The sequence below is a fragment of the Lactuca serriola genome, chromosome 2 (genome assembly GCF_051521515.1).
Source record: "Lactuca serriola cultivar US96UC23 chromosome 2, Lser_US96UC23_V15, whole genome shotgun sequence".
NCBI lineage: Eukaryota > Viridiplantae > Streptophyta > Magnoliopsida > Asterales > Asteraceae > Lactuca > Lactuca serriola.
Genome location: NC_136409.1, coordinates 11,705,382 through 11,722,293, shown reverse-complemented (window position 1 = coordinate 11,722,293; position 16,912 = coordinate 11,705,382). Strand labels below are relative to the sequence as shown.

General features: G+C 36.8%; 1 protein-coding gene across 1 annotated transcript; it reads right to left on the bottom strand.

Annotated features, from left to right (window-relative positions):
* Positions 1–9,461: 9,461 nt before the first annotated feature.
* Positions 9,462–10,622, bottom strand: LOC145089027 (uncharacterized). Its single transcript, XM_079027527.1, has one exon. It carries the CDS (start codon positions 10,620–10,622, stop codon positions 9,462–9,464), a length of 1,161 nt encoding a protein of 386 aa, XP_078883653.1.
* Positions 10,623–16,912: the final 6,290 nt, after the last annotated feature.

The following is a 16,912-nucleotide window of genomic DNA, read 5'->3' as shown; positions in this document are numbered from 1 at the left end:
AAGACCTAATATTTTGATTTTTTTTTCTTATTAGACATTTTTTTTCTTTTTCAAAAAAGACTCAACTTTTATCCATTACTTGTCATTTTAGACCCCCAATAGGCCAACTTATGTTTTTTCTTCACAAAATACCTTATATTTTGTATTTTCTTTTCCGATTTAGATCTAGAATGTCTTTTTTCCCAAAATTAACCGAACTTTAATCTATTCTTCGTTATTTTGTTATACAATATATATATATATATATATATATATATATATATATATATATATATATATATATATTGTAACATCCCAAAAATATAGTCCAAAAAATCGTTTTAAATCATTTAAGAAAAACCCATAATTCATCAACAACATAATAAAATCACAAGTCTTGTATCTTAAACATCATATCAAAATATTGTATCAAAACCATGTGTCAACATATCAGAGTCTAAAACATCCCAGGCTGAAAACTGTGGTGTGTGCCATGCAGTCATTCCGAGCTCTTCCCCTTGCTATCGGAAGTACCTGAAATCAAAAATGAAAACTATAAGCACGAAGCTTAGTGAGTCTCCCCAAACTACCACATACTATACACATAAACACATAATAGCATACATTAGGCCTTCCCACTACATCGGGCCTAGCCCGACATTGGACAAATCCGGCATCGGGCCCCGCCTGACATCGGACCGAAGTCCGGCATCGGGCCACGCCTGGCATCGGACTGAAGTCCGGTATACATATAACATAGCAATAGGCATATAACACATAAACATATAAACATTCCTCGGGATTGCCCCGACATCGGACTGAAGTCCGGAACACATAACACATAACATATAAGCTAAACATTCATCGGTATTACCCCAGCATCGGACCGAAGTCCGAAACACATAAACAAACACATGCAAGAATCATGAAGACATAAAGCATATAAACATTCCTTGGGCTTGCCTCTGCATCGGAACGAAGTTCGGAAACATATAATCTACATCAGGCTAACCTTAACATCGGACCTAAGTCCGATATACGCTATTATACATAAACGGGTCGGCGTTGGTGCCTTCGAACCGTTCCTACTGGAGGAAAACTCACCTCTCAAGCTGGCTACTGAAATCTCAAGCGAGGAATATCTGATGGTCAAAGTCAACGCTCTGGTCAAATTCAAAGTTAATGTGAACTCCCAGGTGACCCACCTCTTCGAGTTACCTCCTAACTCATCGAGTTTCTATGCTATTCAGACTCGTGATAAACCAAGTCAACTCATCGAGTCCCTTCACAGACTCATCAAGTTCTACCTGGTACAGAATCAGGACAAATCGACTCAACTTGTCAAGTCCCCCTTTGGACTCTCTGAGTTCCCTTGTCTGTTTGGGGCTATTTTGATGGATTAAGCCCCTACGCCTCAGATCCAGGCGTCATACTTCACATAAACCCCGAAAATGTCCTTTTTAAGGAAAAGTTTCCACCTTTATCCGTTAATACCTCTTTTTAATGGGTTTAGCTCCACCCCTAACTCCTTGGGACCTAGAACTTTATCCTTAAGCCATCCATACCAAAATAAAGCTTACAACCACAGATCTAAACCCCTAACACTACTTGGACACATAAATCTCCCACCTTTCTCTTCATGCATGGTCTTTTTGGGTCTAAAAGGCCAAAATGACACTCTATGGCTTGCATGGGGGCTCTAATGGCATAAAGTTTGCACCTTTATGCCATACCAACCCTTCAAGGTCTTAGATATGGAAGAATACCCACTTGGGTTGACCATTCTCCAAAAGCTATCATTCTTGGGCCAAAACCCTTATAAAAGATAAAGGAAGAGATCTAATGAACTAGTGGTCAAGATAGAAACTTGACTAGAAAATGATGAGGATGGAAGGAGTTTTTGGATCTACTATCTTCTCCTTGAGCCTTCTAACTCCTTCTTCTTCTTCTTCAAGCTTCAAGAATACACAAGATTAGTCACAAATGGCTCACACACTCACAAAATGCTCAAGGGTTTCGTGGAATAGGGTTTGAGACTCGGAGGCTAGGAATGACGCCATAATGTTGGGATTAAGTTGCTTAAATAGGGTGCAAAACCCCGAAATTAGGGTTTCATTCTGGCAGGCCTACTCGTGGAGTTGAGGGCTCTCAACTCATCGAGTAAACGGCTTAAAACCCACGTCCAATTTCGCTTCTACTCGATGAATCTGGGGCTACCAACTCGTTGAGTAGCTCTACAAAAATAAACAAATTACAATTAAATGCATACTAGGAATGAGGCGTTACAATTCTCCCCAACTTGACTTAGACTTCGTTCTCAAAGTCTGCTGCATCTGGAAACAACTCCCGCTAGTGCTCCCTCATCTCCTCCTCGGGCTCCCAAGTCCACTTTAAACCCTTGTGGTGTTACCACTGCACCATCACCAGCTCAACCCTTTTGATCCTTAGCTCCTCCTTCTTCTTATCGAAAATAGCTACTGGTCTCTCGATGTAATTCAGGCCGTCATCAACCTGAATGTCCTCTAGAGGCACAACCGCCGAGTCATCCAGTAAGCACTTCCGTAGATGGGAAACATGGAAAGTGTTGTGGATCTGGCTGAGCTCTGCTGGAAGATCCAATCGATACGCAACCTTGCCCACCCGGGTTATTATTGGATTAATGTCTAAGTCATAACTATAATTGGTAAGACTTGACCCGACCCGACATGGTCCATTTGGGTTGCATGACATCATGCATTTGGATTATTTAATTAGTATTGATCAAGAATTAATCTAGGATTAATTAAGTGATCAAAAGAAGACTAATTAAATATATGGGTTGATAGTGTAAATCATCCATACTTGTATAGTGGGCTAACGATCCGTGGATTGTCAAGTTGGGCTAAAACCCATAAGATGCTTCATGGTGTATTTGTACCCATAGATCATGGAAATGAAAGGTCATGACAATTTGGGTTTACATGGTGTAACCCTAACTATATAATGATCTTATTCTTGGAGAAAATCGGCGACTATGGATAACACTAGTACAAAAATGACCTATGGTCACACTTTTGTCAAAACCGCCTAGCCACACTTTTGACTAAAACTGTGTCTAAAGGTTATTGCTAAAATTCTGCATTGTTGTAGTGACATTTTAAGTTGTATTTCATGACCATTAGTAATATAGTTGAAACATTTAGACATGTTTAAACATAACAAATGTGACAATTATTAGCCACACCGAAAAAATGAGGCCAAATGTCACCATCCGCCACATGTTTGTCAGATATATGGAAAAACTTGTGATGGTTTTTATAAGAGACAATATATTATTATATGGTCACATAAAACAAATGTGTATGTGGCTGTATCATGGAGCAAATATTGACATTTGAATGCAACATAACTAAAAGGCAATATATGGTCACATTAATTATTTGTGTGTCCCTACTATAACATTTATTACACATTGATTAAGAGCAACCAAACAAGTAACTATAAGTACTTTATCGTCATGTTTAGTGTATTATGTATGTCTAAAAATAAACATTTGTCATGATAAATGAAAAAAAATGTATAACTATAAGTATGTTATAGTCACAGTGAAACATGTTATGTGTGGCTAAAAGGTAAATTATGTTCGTGAAAAAAGAAAATACTTGTAACTATAAATAATTTATTGTTACTTTTTACAATTTGGCATGTGTATAAAAGTAAAATATAGTCATCATTAAAGTAAAAAATTGATTATAAGTATTTAATTGTCACTGATTAAATTATTAGGTGTGTAAAAACAAAAAAAAAAATCTTATGTTAAATATAAAACATATGACTGTGAGTATTTTATTACCAATTTTTAGAACACGTAGTCATGATTTAATCTCTTATGCTTGTTTAATAGTTAACAATAGTCATGATACAAGAAAAAAAAATATGACTGTTAGTATTTTGTGGACATTTATTTATTTCATATGTATGATTACAAGTAAAAAATATTAATAATCTTAAAAAAAAACATGTGACTTTTAGTATTCTAGAACCATGTTTTAAAGGAAAAAAACAAGTACTATAAGTATTATATGGTTACGGTTTAATGAAAAAAGAACCTTGAACTAGAAGTGTTGTATGATTACGGTTTAATTTTTACGTGCGACTAAAAGTAAACAGTTGTCGTGAAAAAAGAACATATCACTATTAGTATTTCATGGTTACCGTTTAATTCTTATGTGTGTCAAAAATGAAGAATTTTCATGATAAAAGAAATTAAAACATTTGCGTATAAGTATTATTATACCGCCATGTTCTACTATATGGGGTGTCGAAAAGTGAATATTTTGTTATGTAACACAAAAAGAAAACATGTGACCATAATTATTCTTTTACCACTGATACTCAATGTTTAATAGTTGAACTCTAAACATCTTTTGCAAAAATAGTCAAAGTAAATATAATGATGGTTTAATTGATCATTGATGAAATAAAATATTATAAATTAATAGAATTTGAATAGAAACTATATTATATTAAATTAAATTGCCAACAGAGAACTAGGAATAGTATAATTACAAGGAGAGAAAAACAAAGTACACTCTTATAATTAGAGTTCTCGATCATTAATCCACAATTTTGTTAAAAACAAATATTTTAGCAATAAGGGTATTATTGTCAATTTTGGGTTAAAACAAAAATGAGACAAAGGAGTTTTAATTCTAATTAATATACATCAAGCAATTGACAATTTTTTCAGGGAGACCTAGTAGCAACTGCCAACAAGCATGCACTCATTCGAGCAAATTTCAAAGAAACCTTTTTTTTCCTCTTTCAGACAACTAACTTTGGGGTATCGAGCACCAGACAACAAAACGTAAAATTAATAACACCAGGATCAAGGATTCTCATGTGCCTGATACAAACAAATGAAATCATTAGACTCAGAAAAATGTAGCAAAAATATTACTTATAAATATGTAAATCATGGGATGTTCACAGTTGAAATAAAACAAATGCAAGAATTAGAATGTGAATGAGAAATTTATACCTTATGTATGACTATACCCGGACAGTCAGTCCGGAAATAATCATTCCGTGATTCTTTACGCAAGTCAAGTGGATCTACATGTGGCAATATATTGTCATTGTGAGGAAAAAGTACAGTACTAAATTCCTTATCGACATCGTCATACATATATCTATAATTTTTGGGAGGTGTCATAAAGACAATTGATATTTTTTGATTCAGTTGGTCTGTAACGTAGAACACTTGTCGTGCTTGTGAGGCCAATATGAATGGATCATCTTTGTGGCCTAACCTACCAAGCCCAACCAAGGTGTACCCAACCGGATCCTTCTCGACTCTGTTTTTATTGTCAACCCAGTCACACATGAAAAGAGGAATTTTTTTAAAATGATAATCTATTACCCATATCTCTTTTACAACCTCATAATAAGAGTTTTGGTAATAGGTTACAACTTCATTAGAAATATGCGTGTCAGTTGCCACTACACTAACCTCGCTGTTCTGATGAACTTTACCTTCACGGCATTTTGTACGAAATGTATATCCATTGATGTCATACGCATTGTATTTCAGTACATTGGTGTTTGGTCCATGTGAAATCCACCTAACGGTCTGATACACTTTCTTTTGAGACCAATAACTCTTTTTCAACCTAAATCATATTAGAAGGATAAGCTTCAACTCATATACAACAAAGAAAAAAATAATTTCAATATGAAAATAATGTACCTCCTCTCGTAACCATTGACCAAACATTTTACTGTGCTCATTCTCTAGCCATGCATTTCGTTTAAAAGGGTGTTGGTTTCTCAGAAATGCCTTGTGTCGACTGTAAATACATTGATTATTATTATATTAGATACACGATATTATAAAATTTTAAAATAAATACATACATGTAAATAATACTTACTTAATATATGGTACAACTTCATTTATATTTTGCATTACATAGAAATGTGCTTTGATGAAGAGGTCCGGAGAAACTTGAACCGATCGACATGCTGATACATGAGTGTCATCCCTAAGAGAAATACTATAGTCATTGTAACACCCCAATTATGGTATGATATTTATATTGTTATTTGTTGTTATATTTCTTCAAGTTTTAAGGGGAACTCGACGAGTCAGTAGCTGGACTCGTCGAGTTGGGTCGCGATTTCGAGCACGTTTAAGTTGGCGATTCGGCGAGTCCGCCAGTGTGGATGAAACCTTGATTTCAAGGGTTTTCACCCTATATAAACAACGTTTGGGGCCTCAAGTCAGCCCCCATCACCCCTAAGAGCTTCATTCTCGAAACCCTAGAGCCCTTTTTGCATTTTGTGTGATTTTGGTGTGTTATTTGAAGATTTTGAGAGATAAAGAAAGGTAGATCAAGAGGAGAAGAAGGAGATCCTAGATCTTTGAGGAATTTTAGAAGAAAGTAAGGTATATCTTGGCCTTTTTCTGTTTCTATGCTTAAATCTCCTTTGTGAAGTCATTCTGAAACCATTTCATAGATTAGTAGTGGTATAGAGGACTCATGGAGTTGATTAACCTTCAGATCTAACTAGATTTGATTTCCAGGAACCTAGATCTAGCACCTTTATGGATCTATTTTTCATGAAAGCTCTAGATCTACTATTATAGTGTGCTTTTAACCCTAAAACTTCCATTTGATGTTATTTACACGTAAAGTGGAAAACTTTACGTGTAAATCGAGTCCCAGGAACCCAGATCTACTAATGGCATGGATTAGTTTCAAGCAGAATCGAGTGTATAGTATTTGCATGTATACGACTCGGCGAGTCGTTCTTCTGAATCGGCGAGTCGAGTCGCGAGTCCCTTGTGCTTACTTTTCCGAGTTATGTCGAGTGGATCTAGTGAGTGAGAAGTGGACTCGGTGAGTTAAAGGGTTAGACTCATTCGTGGAAGAACTCAGTGAGTCAATGCCCTGACTCGGCGAGTTCAAGGCCATCTTCATACTTCAAGAACAGACTCGACGAGTTGTTCATACAACTCGGCGAGTCACAGCTAGAATAGTCATCTGATGAAGGAGAACTCGACGAGTTGTTCATACAACTCGGCGAGTCAGATGCAAATTGTCAGAGTGTTAGTATCGAAGAAGAACTCGCTGAGTTTGCGCCAAAACTCGATGAGTAGTAGTGAGTGGAATCCAGGAAGTAAGAGTAAGGACTCGACGAGTTGGCGGCCCAACTCGACGAGTCAGGTCAACTGAATGTTGACTTTGAAAGTTAGGTTGACTTAGACCAAGGGTAGGAGAGTCATTTTACCCTCTGTATTATTATTATCAGTATTTGATTAATGGTGCTCATGGATATTGTAGCCGGGGTGAAACTGGAGACGCAGCAGACAGATTCCAGAGCAGTCCTTTCAGCAGCTAGGCGGCGAGGTGAGTTTCCTTCCAGTGGGAACGGGTCTAAGGCCACAATGCCGGCCCGTTTAGTAGTAGTAGTTTTCGGACTTTGGTCTGATGCAGTTGTTAGTTTATTTGATGCCTTCGTGGCTCATACAGGATTTATGTGTTAAGTGTTATGGGCTACGGCCTGACGTAGTATGCAATATATGAGTTTATGACCATGTGTGTTATGCTAGTTGATATGTGTTTATGCTATGCTATGCTATGCTCAGTTAGTTTCCGGACTTCGGTCCGATGCAGTCAGTTCTGGACTTCGGTCCGATGCAGGGGACAAGGTCCCAGTCAGTTCCGGACTTTGGTCCGATGCAGGGAACAAGGTCCCAGTTAGTTCCGGACTTCGGTCCGATGCAGTTTCCGGGCTTCGGCCTGATGCAGTGGGTAGGGCCTAGTACGTGTTTATATGCTATTGTATGGTATGTGGTAGTTTGGGGGAGCTCACTAAGCTTCGTTCTTACAGTTTTAGTTTTGGTTTCAGGTACTTCCGCAAGTAAAGGGAAGAGCTTGCGATGATGGCATCGTAAACACCACAACTTCAGTCTTTATCCTGGGCGTTTGTTTTGATTCATAGTTTGATTTGATACAGTTGTTTCACAACATTTTATTATGAGTTGAGATATTTGACATATGGTTTTTATGATATGACGATCAGTATATGATTTATATTACTATTTAAACAAAAAAATTTGGGTCGTATTTTGGGATGTTACAGTCATCAATATGATTTCCAAAGTTGTTATGCTTCTCAAGTGGAATACCAACAGTATTCATATTTTTTTTGGAATTCAATTAAAAAATTAATTGTCTCTTCTGCAATATTCTCTTTTGCAATGCAACCTTCTGGTTTATTTTTATTCTGCACGAGCCCCTTAATAACCTGCATACACCTTTCGAATGGATACATCCATCGAAAGCATACTGGACCACATAATTTTACTTCCCTAATTAGATGCACAGTTAAATGAACCATAACATCAAAAAATGATCCAGGAAAATATTTCTCAAGCAGGCACAATGTGACACATAATTCTTCTTGCAACTTATCGAGCTCCTTAACTTTTATTTCTTTGCTACATATTGATTTGAAAATGAAACAAAATCTGGTAATAGCATCCCTTGTGGATTTCGGCATAATAGACCGTATTACGATGGGCAAAAATTGTTGCATGAGCATGTGATAGTCATGTGATTTAAGTCCGATAAGCTTCCTATCCTTTAGACTCACAAAACTAGAAAAATTAGAACAATAACCTTGTGGAACCCTTAAATTGTATAATGTTTCACAAAACATGGTTTTTTCCTCTGTTGTTAATATGTAACTTGCTGCCGGAAGTGTGGTTTTGTTGCCTTCAATATGAACTTGTAACTCTGGCTTTAACCCAAAATGTGCCAAATCCAATCGAGCTTGCAATCCATCTTTTGTTTTGCCAGGAATGTTGAGCATTGTTCCAACTAGACTCTCACCTACATTATTTTCGACATGCATAAAATCTATACAATGATGGACAAGATTATGCTGCCAATACCTAAGACGTCGATACCATATATTATATTTCTTCCAATATGTGTTTTCTTTGTTGCTAACATCTGAATAACACACTTCTTTTGATGTTCATTTTTTTCTTTTTATCTTCCCACCTCTTCCGGTCGAAGTTTTTTGGATGTTTGATTCCTTATTATTATCTCCCTTTCCCTATTTATTTATAACATATTTGACATTGTTAAATATTTCTTCACCACTCAAAGGTTCTGGAGCAGTTGTGAACTCTTGTTATCCATTGAACGCATTCCTTTGACTTCTAAAAGGATGCTTATATGGTAGATATCGTCTGTGACCAGCATAACTCTGCTTCTTTGATTCAGGAAGTCTAATACAACGCGTTTGTTCCCCACACACTACACAACCTTTGTATCCACTGTAAGGACAACCACATAATGTACCAAGAGCAGGGTAATCATTTATCGTCCATAACACAATTACACGTAGAGTAAACATCTCCTTTGAAGATGCATCATATGTTTCAACTCCAACAACGAATAAGAGTTGCAAATCATCGATCAAAGGTGCTAAAAAACATCAATATCATTTCCTTGTGTTCCTGAGATCAATAACGATAGCATGATAAACTTTCTTTTCATACACAACCATGGTGGAAGGTTGTAAATGACAGTCAAAATAGGCCATACACTATGATTCCTATTTCCTCTATTCATGTTGACCCCGTCAACCGAAATGCCTAGTCGTAGATTTCTTGGATCATTAGCAAATTCAGGATATCTTTTATCTATGGTAGCCCATGCGGGTGTATCTGCTGGGTGATGTAAAACATCATCATGTATTCTATCGGTGGCATGCCATTTTAAATTTTGTGATATTGTCTTTGATTGAAATAGTCGTTTCATTCTCGGGATAATGGGAAAATACCATAACACTTTTGCCGGGATATTTTCATATATAACTTTTTCTTTCTCATCGACTTTCCATCTTGATTTCCCACAAGTGGGACATACTTTCACATCTTTGTACTCGTTCCTGTAAAGAATGCAGTCATTGATACATGCATGTATCTTTGTATACCCTGAACCCATTGCTTTCATTGCTTTCTTAGCCTCGTAGGTACTACTCAACATTTCGTTGCCTTCGGGTAACATCTTCTTTATCAAAACTAATGTTTCAGTAAAGCACTTATCTGAAACTCCATACTTACTCTTCAAGTTTAGGAGTTGAACAACTGCAGACAACTTTGTGAAGTTACGACACCCTTTGTATAGTGGTTTCTCAGCATCTTCAATTAGTTTTTGAAATTTGACATGATCTCCTATGAAAGTTTCTTCTATGGCTTTAACCATGTCTACTGTATCTTTGGTATCCGTTGGAATTCCTATTGTGAATCTCATGGATTCATCAACATATGTTGTGTTCATTGAGTAGTTGTCTTTAAACGAAACATTTCTTGGTTGGTCCTCTTCTTCTCCATGCTTAATCCATTTTGTATAGTTTTGATCAATTACATATCTGAATAAGTGATGATCTACTTCTGACACATGAAGACTTATGTGGTTTACACAATTAATACACGGACATGGAATTTTTATTTTTATTTTGGAATCTAGTGGGTCCATATTCATCGAGATCTTCAAATTGCGGACTGCATAATCCAAAAATGTTGCAACTCCATCGATGTAAGGCTTTTTGTGTGTATCAGTTCCCATCCAAGACTTGTCCATCTTTTTGTAAGGATCTGTTGTAAAAGATATTCATCCCAACATGTAAAATTTGATACGACATTGAACATTCAGTATGGTATGAAAAGTAAAATCACTACAAATTGGACTACATTAAAATAGGAGCAATTTGTTGGATAATTTAAAAAAATATAGGTCAATATTAGTCTAGTGTTCCTCCCCTGTTCGTTATTTTGTCCACTATGAAGTTTCCATTCTTCAAGTAAAATGACATCACAGAAACAAACTTAACATAAAAGATTACTATTACTGTTTTCATGAAGTGCATCATCCTAGAAACCATTATGATAATTATTTAGCCACATAAATATTGTAAACCGTGTTTCTACAGAAAATTACTCAGAATAATAACTAAACTGAACTGTGGTGGATTATGAACTATGAATTGATCAAAGAGGTCACCTGGATGTTTCACAGAAATGAGATCAAAGGAAGGAATTCAATTACCTGCACAGACACTGCTCTTTGGATGTTTCTTGACCAACTTTGCGGTGTTGGACGAGACTACCCCTGGCTCCTAATCACTTCCAACATTGCTAAGAATTTCGTTTTGCAGGTGCGAAGTGGTCATGTATGAAATAAACAAATTAAAAAAAATCATCAAACGCCTTATGTGCATAGGATTTAACATGGTAAACTTCTTCAATCGACCAGTTCTTGAATAATAACACTTTAAAACAGTACAAAATGTGGATCAAATTAAAACCATTGATTGACATTTATACAAATTGAAGGAATCGTGTGACAACGTTTCTAATTAAAATTTGATATCAATAAAGTGAGGTCACAGGAAGAATTCAATTACCTGAAAACCCACTGCTTCTTAGATGTTTCTTGACCAACTTTGAGGGTAGGCTATTTATTTGCGATCAGCTGGAAGGTAACTAGGTAACGTCAAAGACAGAAGGAAATATTGAAATGTAAAAATTGGTATTAGTCGATGAAGTCCAAAAGCAATTTTATTATTTATCCCAATTTACATATATGAAATCCATTACGTTTTTATTGGGCCTCAATATCAACTGAATTATTTATTTACATATATCAAATCCATTATTGATTTTCACATTTTTGGACAATATTGCGCTGCACAGTGTTTTTATGGTGAAAAAAAAATCATTTTTTTTACAGTTTTAGTCAATATCGGACCTTTCAAACTGTTTTTATAGCAAAAAATTAAGGATTTTCACATTTTTGTACCATATTGCCCCTGAGCAGTTTTGGTATAGTAAAAAAAATCAATTTTTACATTTTGGTTCAAACCGGATCCTGCACACTTTATAACAAAAAAAATTATGGATTTCATAATTTTAGACCATATTGCCCCTGCAGTGTTTTTATAATAAAACAAGTTTAATTTTTAAAGTTTTGGTTATTACCGGATTTTGCAAACTGTTTTTATAGCAAAAATTATGGACTTTCACAATTTTGGACCGTATTGCCCCTGCAGTGTTTTATAATAAATTTTTTTTAATTTTTCTAGTTTTGGTTAATACCGGAACCTGCAAACATTTTTTATTGCAAAAAAATTTGGATTTTCGCAATTTTTGACCATATTGCCCATGCAGAGTTTTTATAATAAAAATTTAATTTTTACAATTTTGGTTAATACTGGAACCTACAAACTGTTTTTATAACAAAAAGGTATGGATTTTTACGATTTTGGACCATATTGCCCCAACAGTGTTTTTATAATAAAAAAATTTATTTTTTACAAGTTGGTTAATACCGGAACTTGCAAACTGTTTTTATAGCAAAAAATTATGGATTTTCACAATTTTGGACCACATTGCAAAATATAATCATCCTTTTGATTATACATAACAAACATTAATTTCAATAACAAGTAATTGGTTGCTATTGGATTACTACAAATAATCATTTAAAGCTAATGGATTGTGTATTTAGGGCATACGGGATTACGACATACAACTTAAGGCTAATGACTTATTTTTTATGGGCCATTTAGGTTTATGGTTATTTGATTACTATAGATAATCATTGAAAGCTAATAACTTGTGTCTTTAGGGCATATGTGATTATGACAAACAACTTAAGGCTAACGACTTTTTTTTGGCGCAAGGCTAATTAAATCATCTAAAAGACAAACTTTTAACTTCACTCTTAGGTTATTGGTTTACTTACTGTTTGATTGTGATAAGCCACGAATACAAGCACCTAAATTGATTGTTGCTTAAACCTTTATTTGAGTGATGTTTAATGTAAGGATGTTTCTATAAGCAATAAAGAGGGTAAGTGTATAGTCTTTATGGAGTAAAAATACAAATAAATTCGTTTATATCATCCAAAATACCAACCTAAAATTATATTTGTATAACTTAGTGTTTTTTTTTTTGAATTTAGTAAAATAACTTTAATTATAACAAGAAATAGCAACATAATTTTATAGATTTTCTTATTATAGCATCCTTCGTTTTATTTTTTATATAAAAATACAGAACAATGTTGAGTGCAAGAAAAAAATAGGGGTTATAAGTTTAATGCCTTAAATAAAACTAAACTATATTTAACCAAACATGTCACATTAAAGACATAATGAGTTTTATATTTAACCAAAAATATAAATGAATTTTAATTTTTACTTCAAATTGACAACTTATTTTAAATACTTAACATAAAAATATTATATTTTTTAAGCAAAAACAACATACTCCTAATATATATTGCCAAAAAACCACATTTTTTTAATCCCAAAAAATGTAGTTTTATTTTTAACCCTAAACAACCAACAACCACCCTCCCACCTACGTAACAACATTAATCGTTTTTAGAAACTAATTTCCGAAATAAATTACTCGCATTTGATTATTTTGTAAATGGTTAAAATGGAATGATCAAATGGGATGCAAGGTATATTCCTGATTTACTACTGGTTTAAATGCAAAAATAACACTATACTTTCTTTTTATTTATTTATTGTATTTTAGCATTACACTTTAATTTTTTCTCTTTTATCTATGTTTGTAACATCCGGAATTTCATGTATTATATTTAATCGTTGAATTTCAAGTTTTGTGGAAGAACTCGGCGAGTTGATGCGTAGACTTGCCGAGTAGTGATGCGAATCATTATCCGGGTGGATGGCTGGACTCGGCGAGTCGCGCCGAGGGCTCGGCGAGTCCATGCTGTTTAATGAAACCCTAATTCCTCGGGTTTGGGGCCTATTTAAAGGGCCTTATGGCCGTCATTTGCGGCTACCAGACCCAGAGAGAAACCCTAAGTGAGCTAGAGCGTTTGTGAGAGGAAAGGAGTCATTTCTTGATCATTTGTTAGTGTTTTTGCAAATAGAAGGGGACCAAGTCAAGAGGAGGCTGAAGAGGGTGCTAATCCAGTGATTCCAGTGCTCAGAGACTTCATTTTGAGGTATTCATTCGACCCTTCTTCAGTTTATGGTGTAATTCTTAGAGTTAGGATTTTTTAGCCCCTTTAGAAGAGGGTTATATGGAGTAATTGGTCCCTTCTCGTGTTAGTGTTGTAGATCTGGACCCAAAGAGGTACAGAGACCTTTTTCCCTTGAGCTTTATGGGTGTTAATGGGGGTGATGAGCTTAAGATGTCATTTTAGAGGTCATATCTTCAAATAAGGCCTTTGAGCCTTTGCATGTGCACCAAGATGATAGCTTTACGTGATTATAATGCTTTGGGAAGCTAGATCTACGGTTTAGAGGAGCAGATCTAATCTCAGGAGGTCAGTTCAGCTCGAGCATGGCATGAACTCGCCGAGTCCAATAGCTGACTTGACGAGTAAGACGAGGGTTTTCCCGATAATCACACAGTTGGTGACTCACTGAGTTGGGGAAGTGACTCGGTGAGTAAGAGGGAATCTAGAGGACAAAGTGCATGATGGTATTCACCGAGTCACAGTTGTGTACTCGGCGAGTTTAGTCAAGGTTGACTGTTGACTTCGTTGACTTTTAGGGTTAGTCAATGTTTGGACCTTAGAGTCATCGGAAGGGTAGGATAGTCTTTTACCCTTCCTAGAGGATGTATAGAGAGAGAGAGAGAGAGATTAGCCTAGCCCTGAGGGTTGTATTAATTAGAGTATTTATTTCATGTGATTAGGCAGGGGCTAGACCAGAGTTTACCGAGTTAGAGATATACTGAGATATCCGAGGTGAGTCTTCTCACTATTGTTTACCTTGAGTAGGTAATCAGAGTTATGTGATACAGTGTTTGTATGCTATATATGTGTTATGTGTTGCACTGCATTATTCTATGTGATTTATGCTGTGCATGCTTACAAAGTTAGAACCTGAAGGTTCACAGAGTTGGGTGCACGGACCCACAGAGTCATAGCCTCGAGTGGCTAATATATGTTATATATGGTATTTTGGGGAACTCACTAAGCATTTATGCTTACAGTGTTATGTGTTATGTGTTTTAGGTACCAGTGATGATCGCGGGAAGGTGCCGTCATGATTCGTACACACGCACACCAGAGTTTATATACATATTTTGATCTTGGGTTTTGTACTGATACAATGTTGATACAATGTTTTATTTATGATATGATATTTTATGGGTTACAAAAGTGAAAATTTCTTCAAACTTTTACAGTGTTACAAGTTGGTATCAGAGCCTTGGTTTGAGGGATTCGAGTACACCTTTGGGTGTATTTGAACTCAACTTGAGGATTTGAGAAATATTTTCAAAAGAGAACCAAGTTTTCTAAAAAGAGTAAAAGATTTTTGGAAAACGCAGAGTAGAGTGTGTGTACGATCAGTCAGCGCCCGAACGGTGATTTCCCAAAATACCCTTATGTTATATGTTTATGAGATTGATATGATGTATTCTCGTGCTAGAGTAGGCTAGGTAATCCTATTAGGACTAGAGTGGCCTGATTTGTGATGCCTTAGCCTAGGGGAGAGTGAGCTGCTATGAGATGCTTGAGAGTGAGTAGGTAGCAGTGAGGAGCTTATGAGAGATCTGTTAGAGAGTGGATTATGCATAATAGAGTACTTGGGACTTGGGATCCTAGGAGGAGGACTTAGGGTGTATACTGATACGGTGTGGACGGTAGTATTGGGCCCATACTACTGAAAACACCGGGGCGGTGTACAGTTCAAGTAAGAATCTTCGGGATGCCAGGGAACAAGGAGGGATGAGTTATCGAGTGCGAGTATGCTTGAGTGAGTTCTAATATATCATATGTTGTATTTCAGAGGTAGATCATGGTGAGGACACGTCATACACCAGAGAGCAGTGGGACTAGTGATGAGGAGATCCGCCAGATCATACATGAGGAGGTGGATGTGGCCATCGGGGCAGAGATAGCAGAGATGTTCCGGTCTATTAAGACCATGCTGATTGAGACTTTTGACGAGCGTTATGCCGCTCTTTCTGAGGCTGCAGTTGCAGCGGCCACCGCAGCCGTCGCTGCTGCTAGGCCGCAGGAGGGTGACTCGTTGTTGTTCAGGGAGTTCAGCAACACGAAGCCACCAGAGTTTGATGGGACACAGGATCCGATTGCAGTGATGAGATATGTATCTGACATTGAGGGGTGTTTCTATACATGCTCGTGCCCGGAGCACTTAGGGTTCGGTTTGCACTGAACCAGCTTCGTCTAGGGGTAGGGGTGTAAGTGAGCCGAGCTACTCGTGAGATACTCGGGATCGACTCGTTAAAAGCTCGACTCGAGATCGAATTAAACGAGCCCGAGCCGAGCTCGAGCCTAAATATGAGGCTCATTTATTAAATGAGCTCGAGCCGAGCTTCAATTAATGGGCTCGCGAGCCTAAATGGGCTTAAACGAGCCTCTCTCTCTCTCTCTCTATATATATATATATATATATATATATATATATACACACACACACACATACACACACACACACATAGAGGCTCGTTTAGGCTCGATTAGGCTCGCAAGCCCACTAAATTATTCATGAGCCGAGCTTGAGCTTCATTTTAAGGCTCGAATCGAGCTCGAGCTCGAGCTTCCTCAAATTAAACGAGCCGAGCTCGAGCTTTGTCAGGCTCGGGCTCGGCTCGGCTCGTTTACACCCCTATCTTGGGGCGAAGGACTGGTGGAAGTTCGCGACAACACACTATTCTCCAGTAGAGCTTGCTGCGGTGACCTGGGAGAGGTTCACCACCATGTTTCATGATGAGTACGTTCCCTCGGTGGAACGGGATTGGTTGGCACAAGAGTTTTTGACCCTCAAGCAGGGTACGGAGTCCGTTACGGTTATTACCAGGATGTTTCGTGAGAGGGCGATGTTCTGCCCTGAACACGTGTCTACTAAGCAAGCA

What these genes read in the sequence shown, in the direction of transcription:
- LOC145089027 (XM_079027527.1), bottom strand. Translation starts at nt 10,622, where the DNA reads ATGGACAAGTCTTGGATGGGAACTGATACACACAAAAAGCCTTACATC.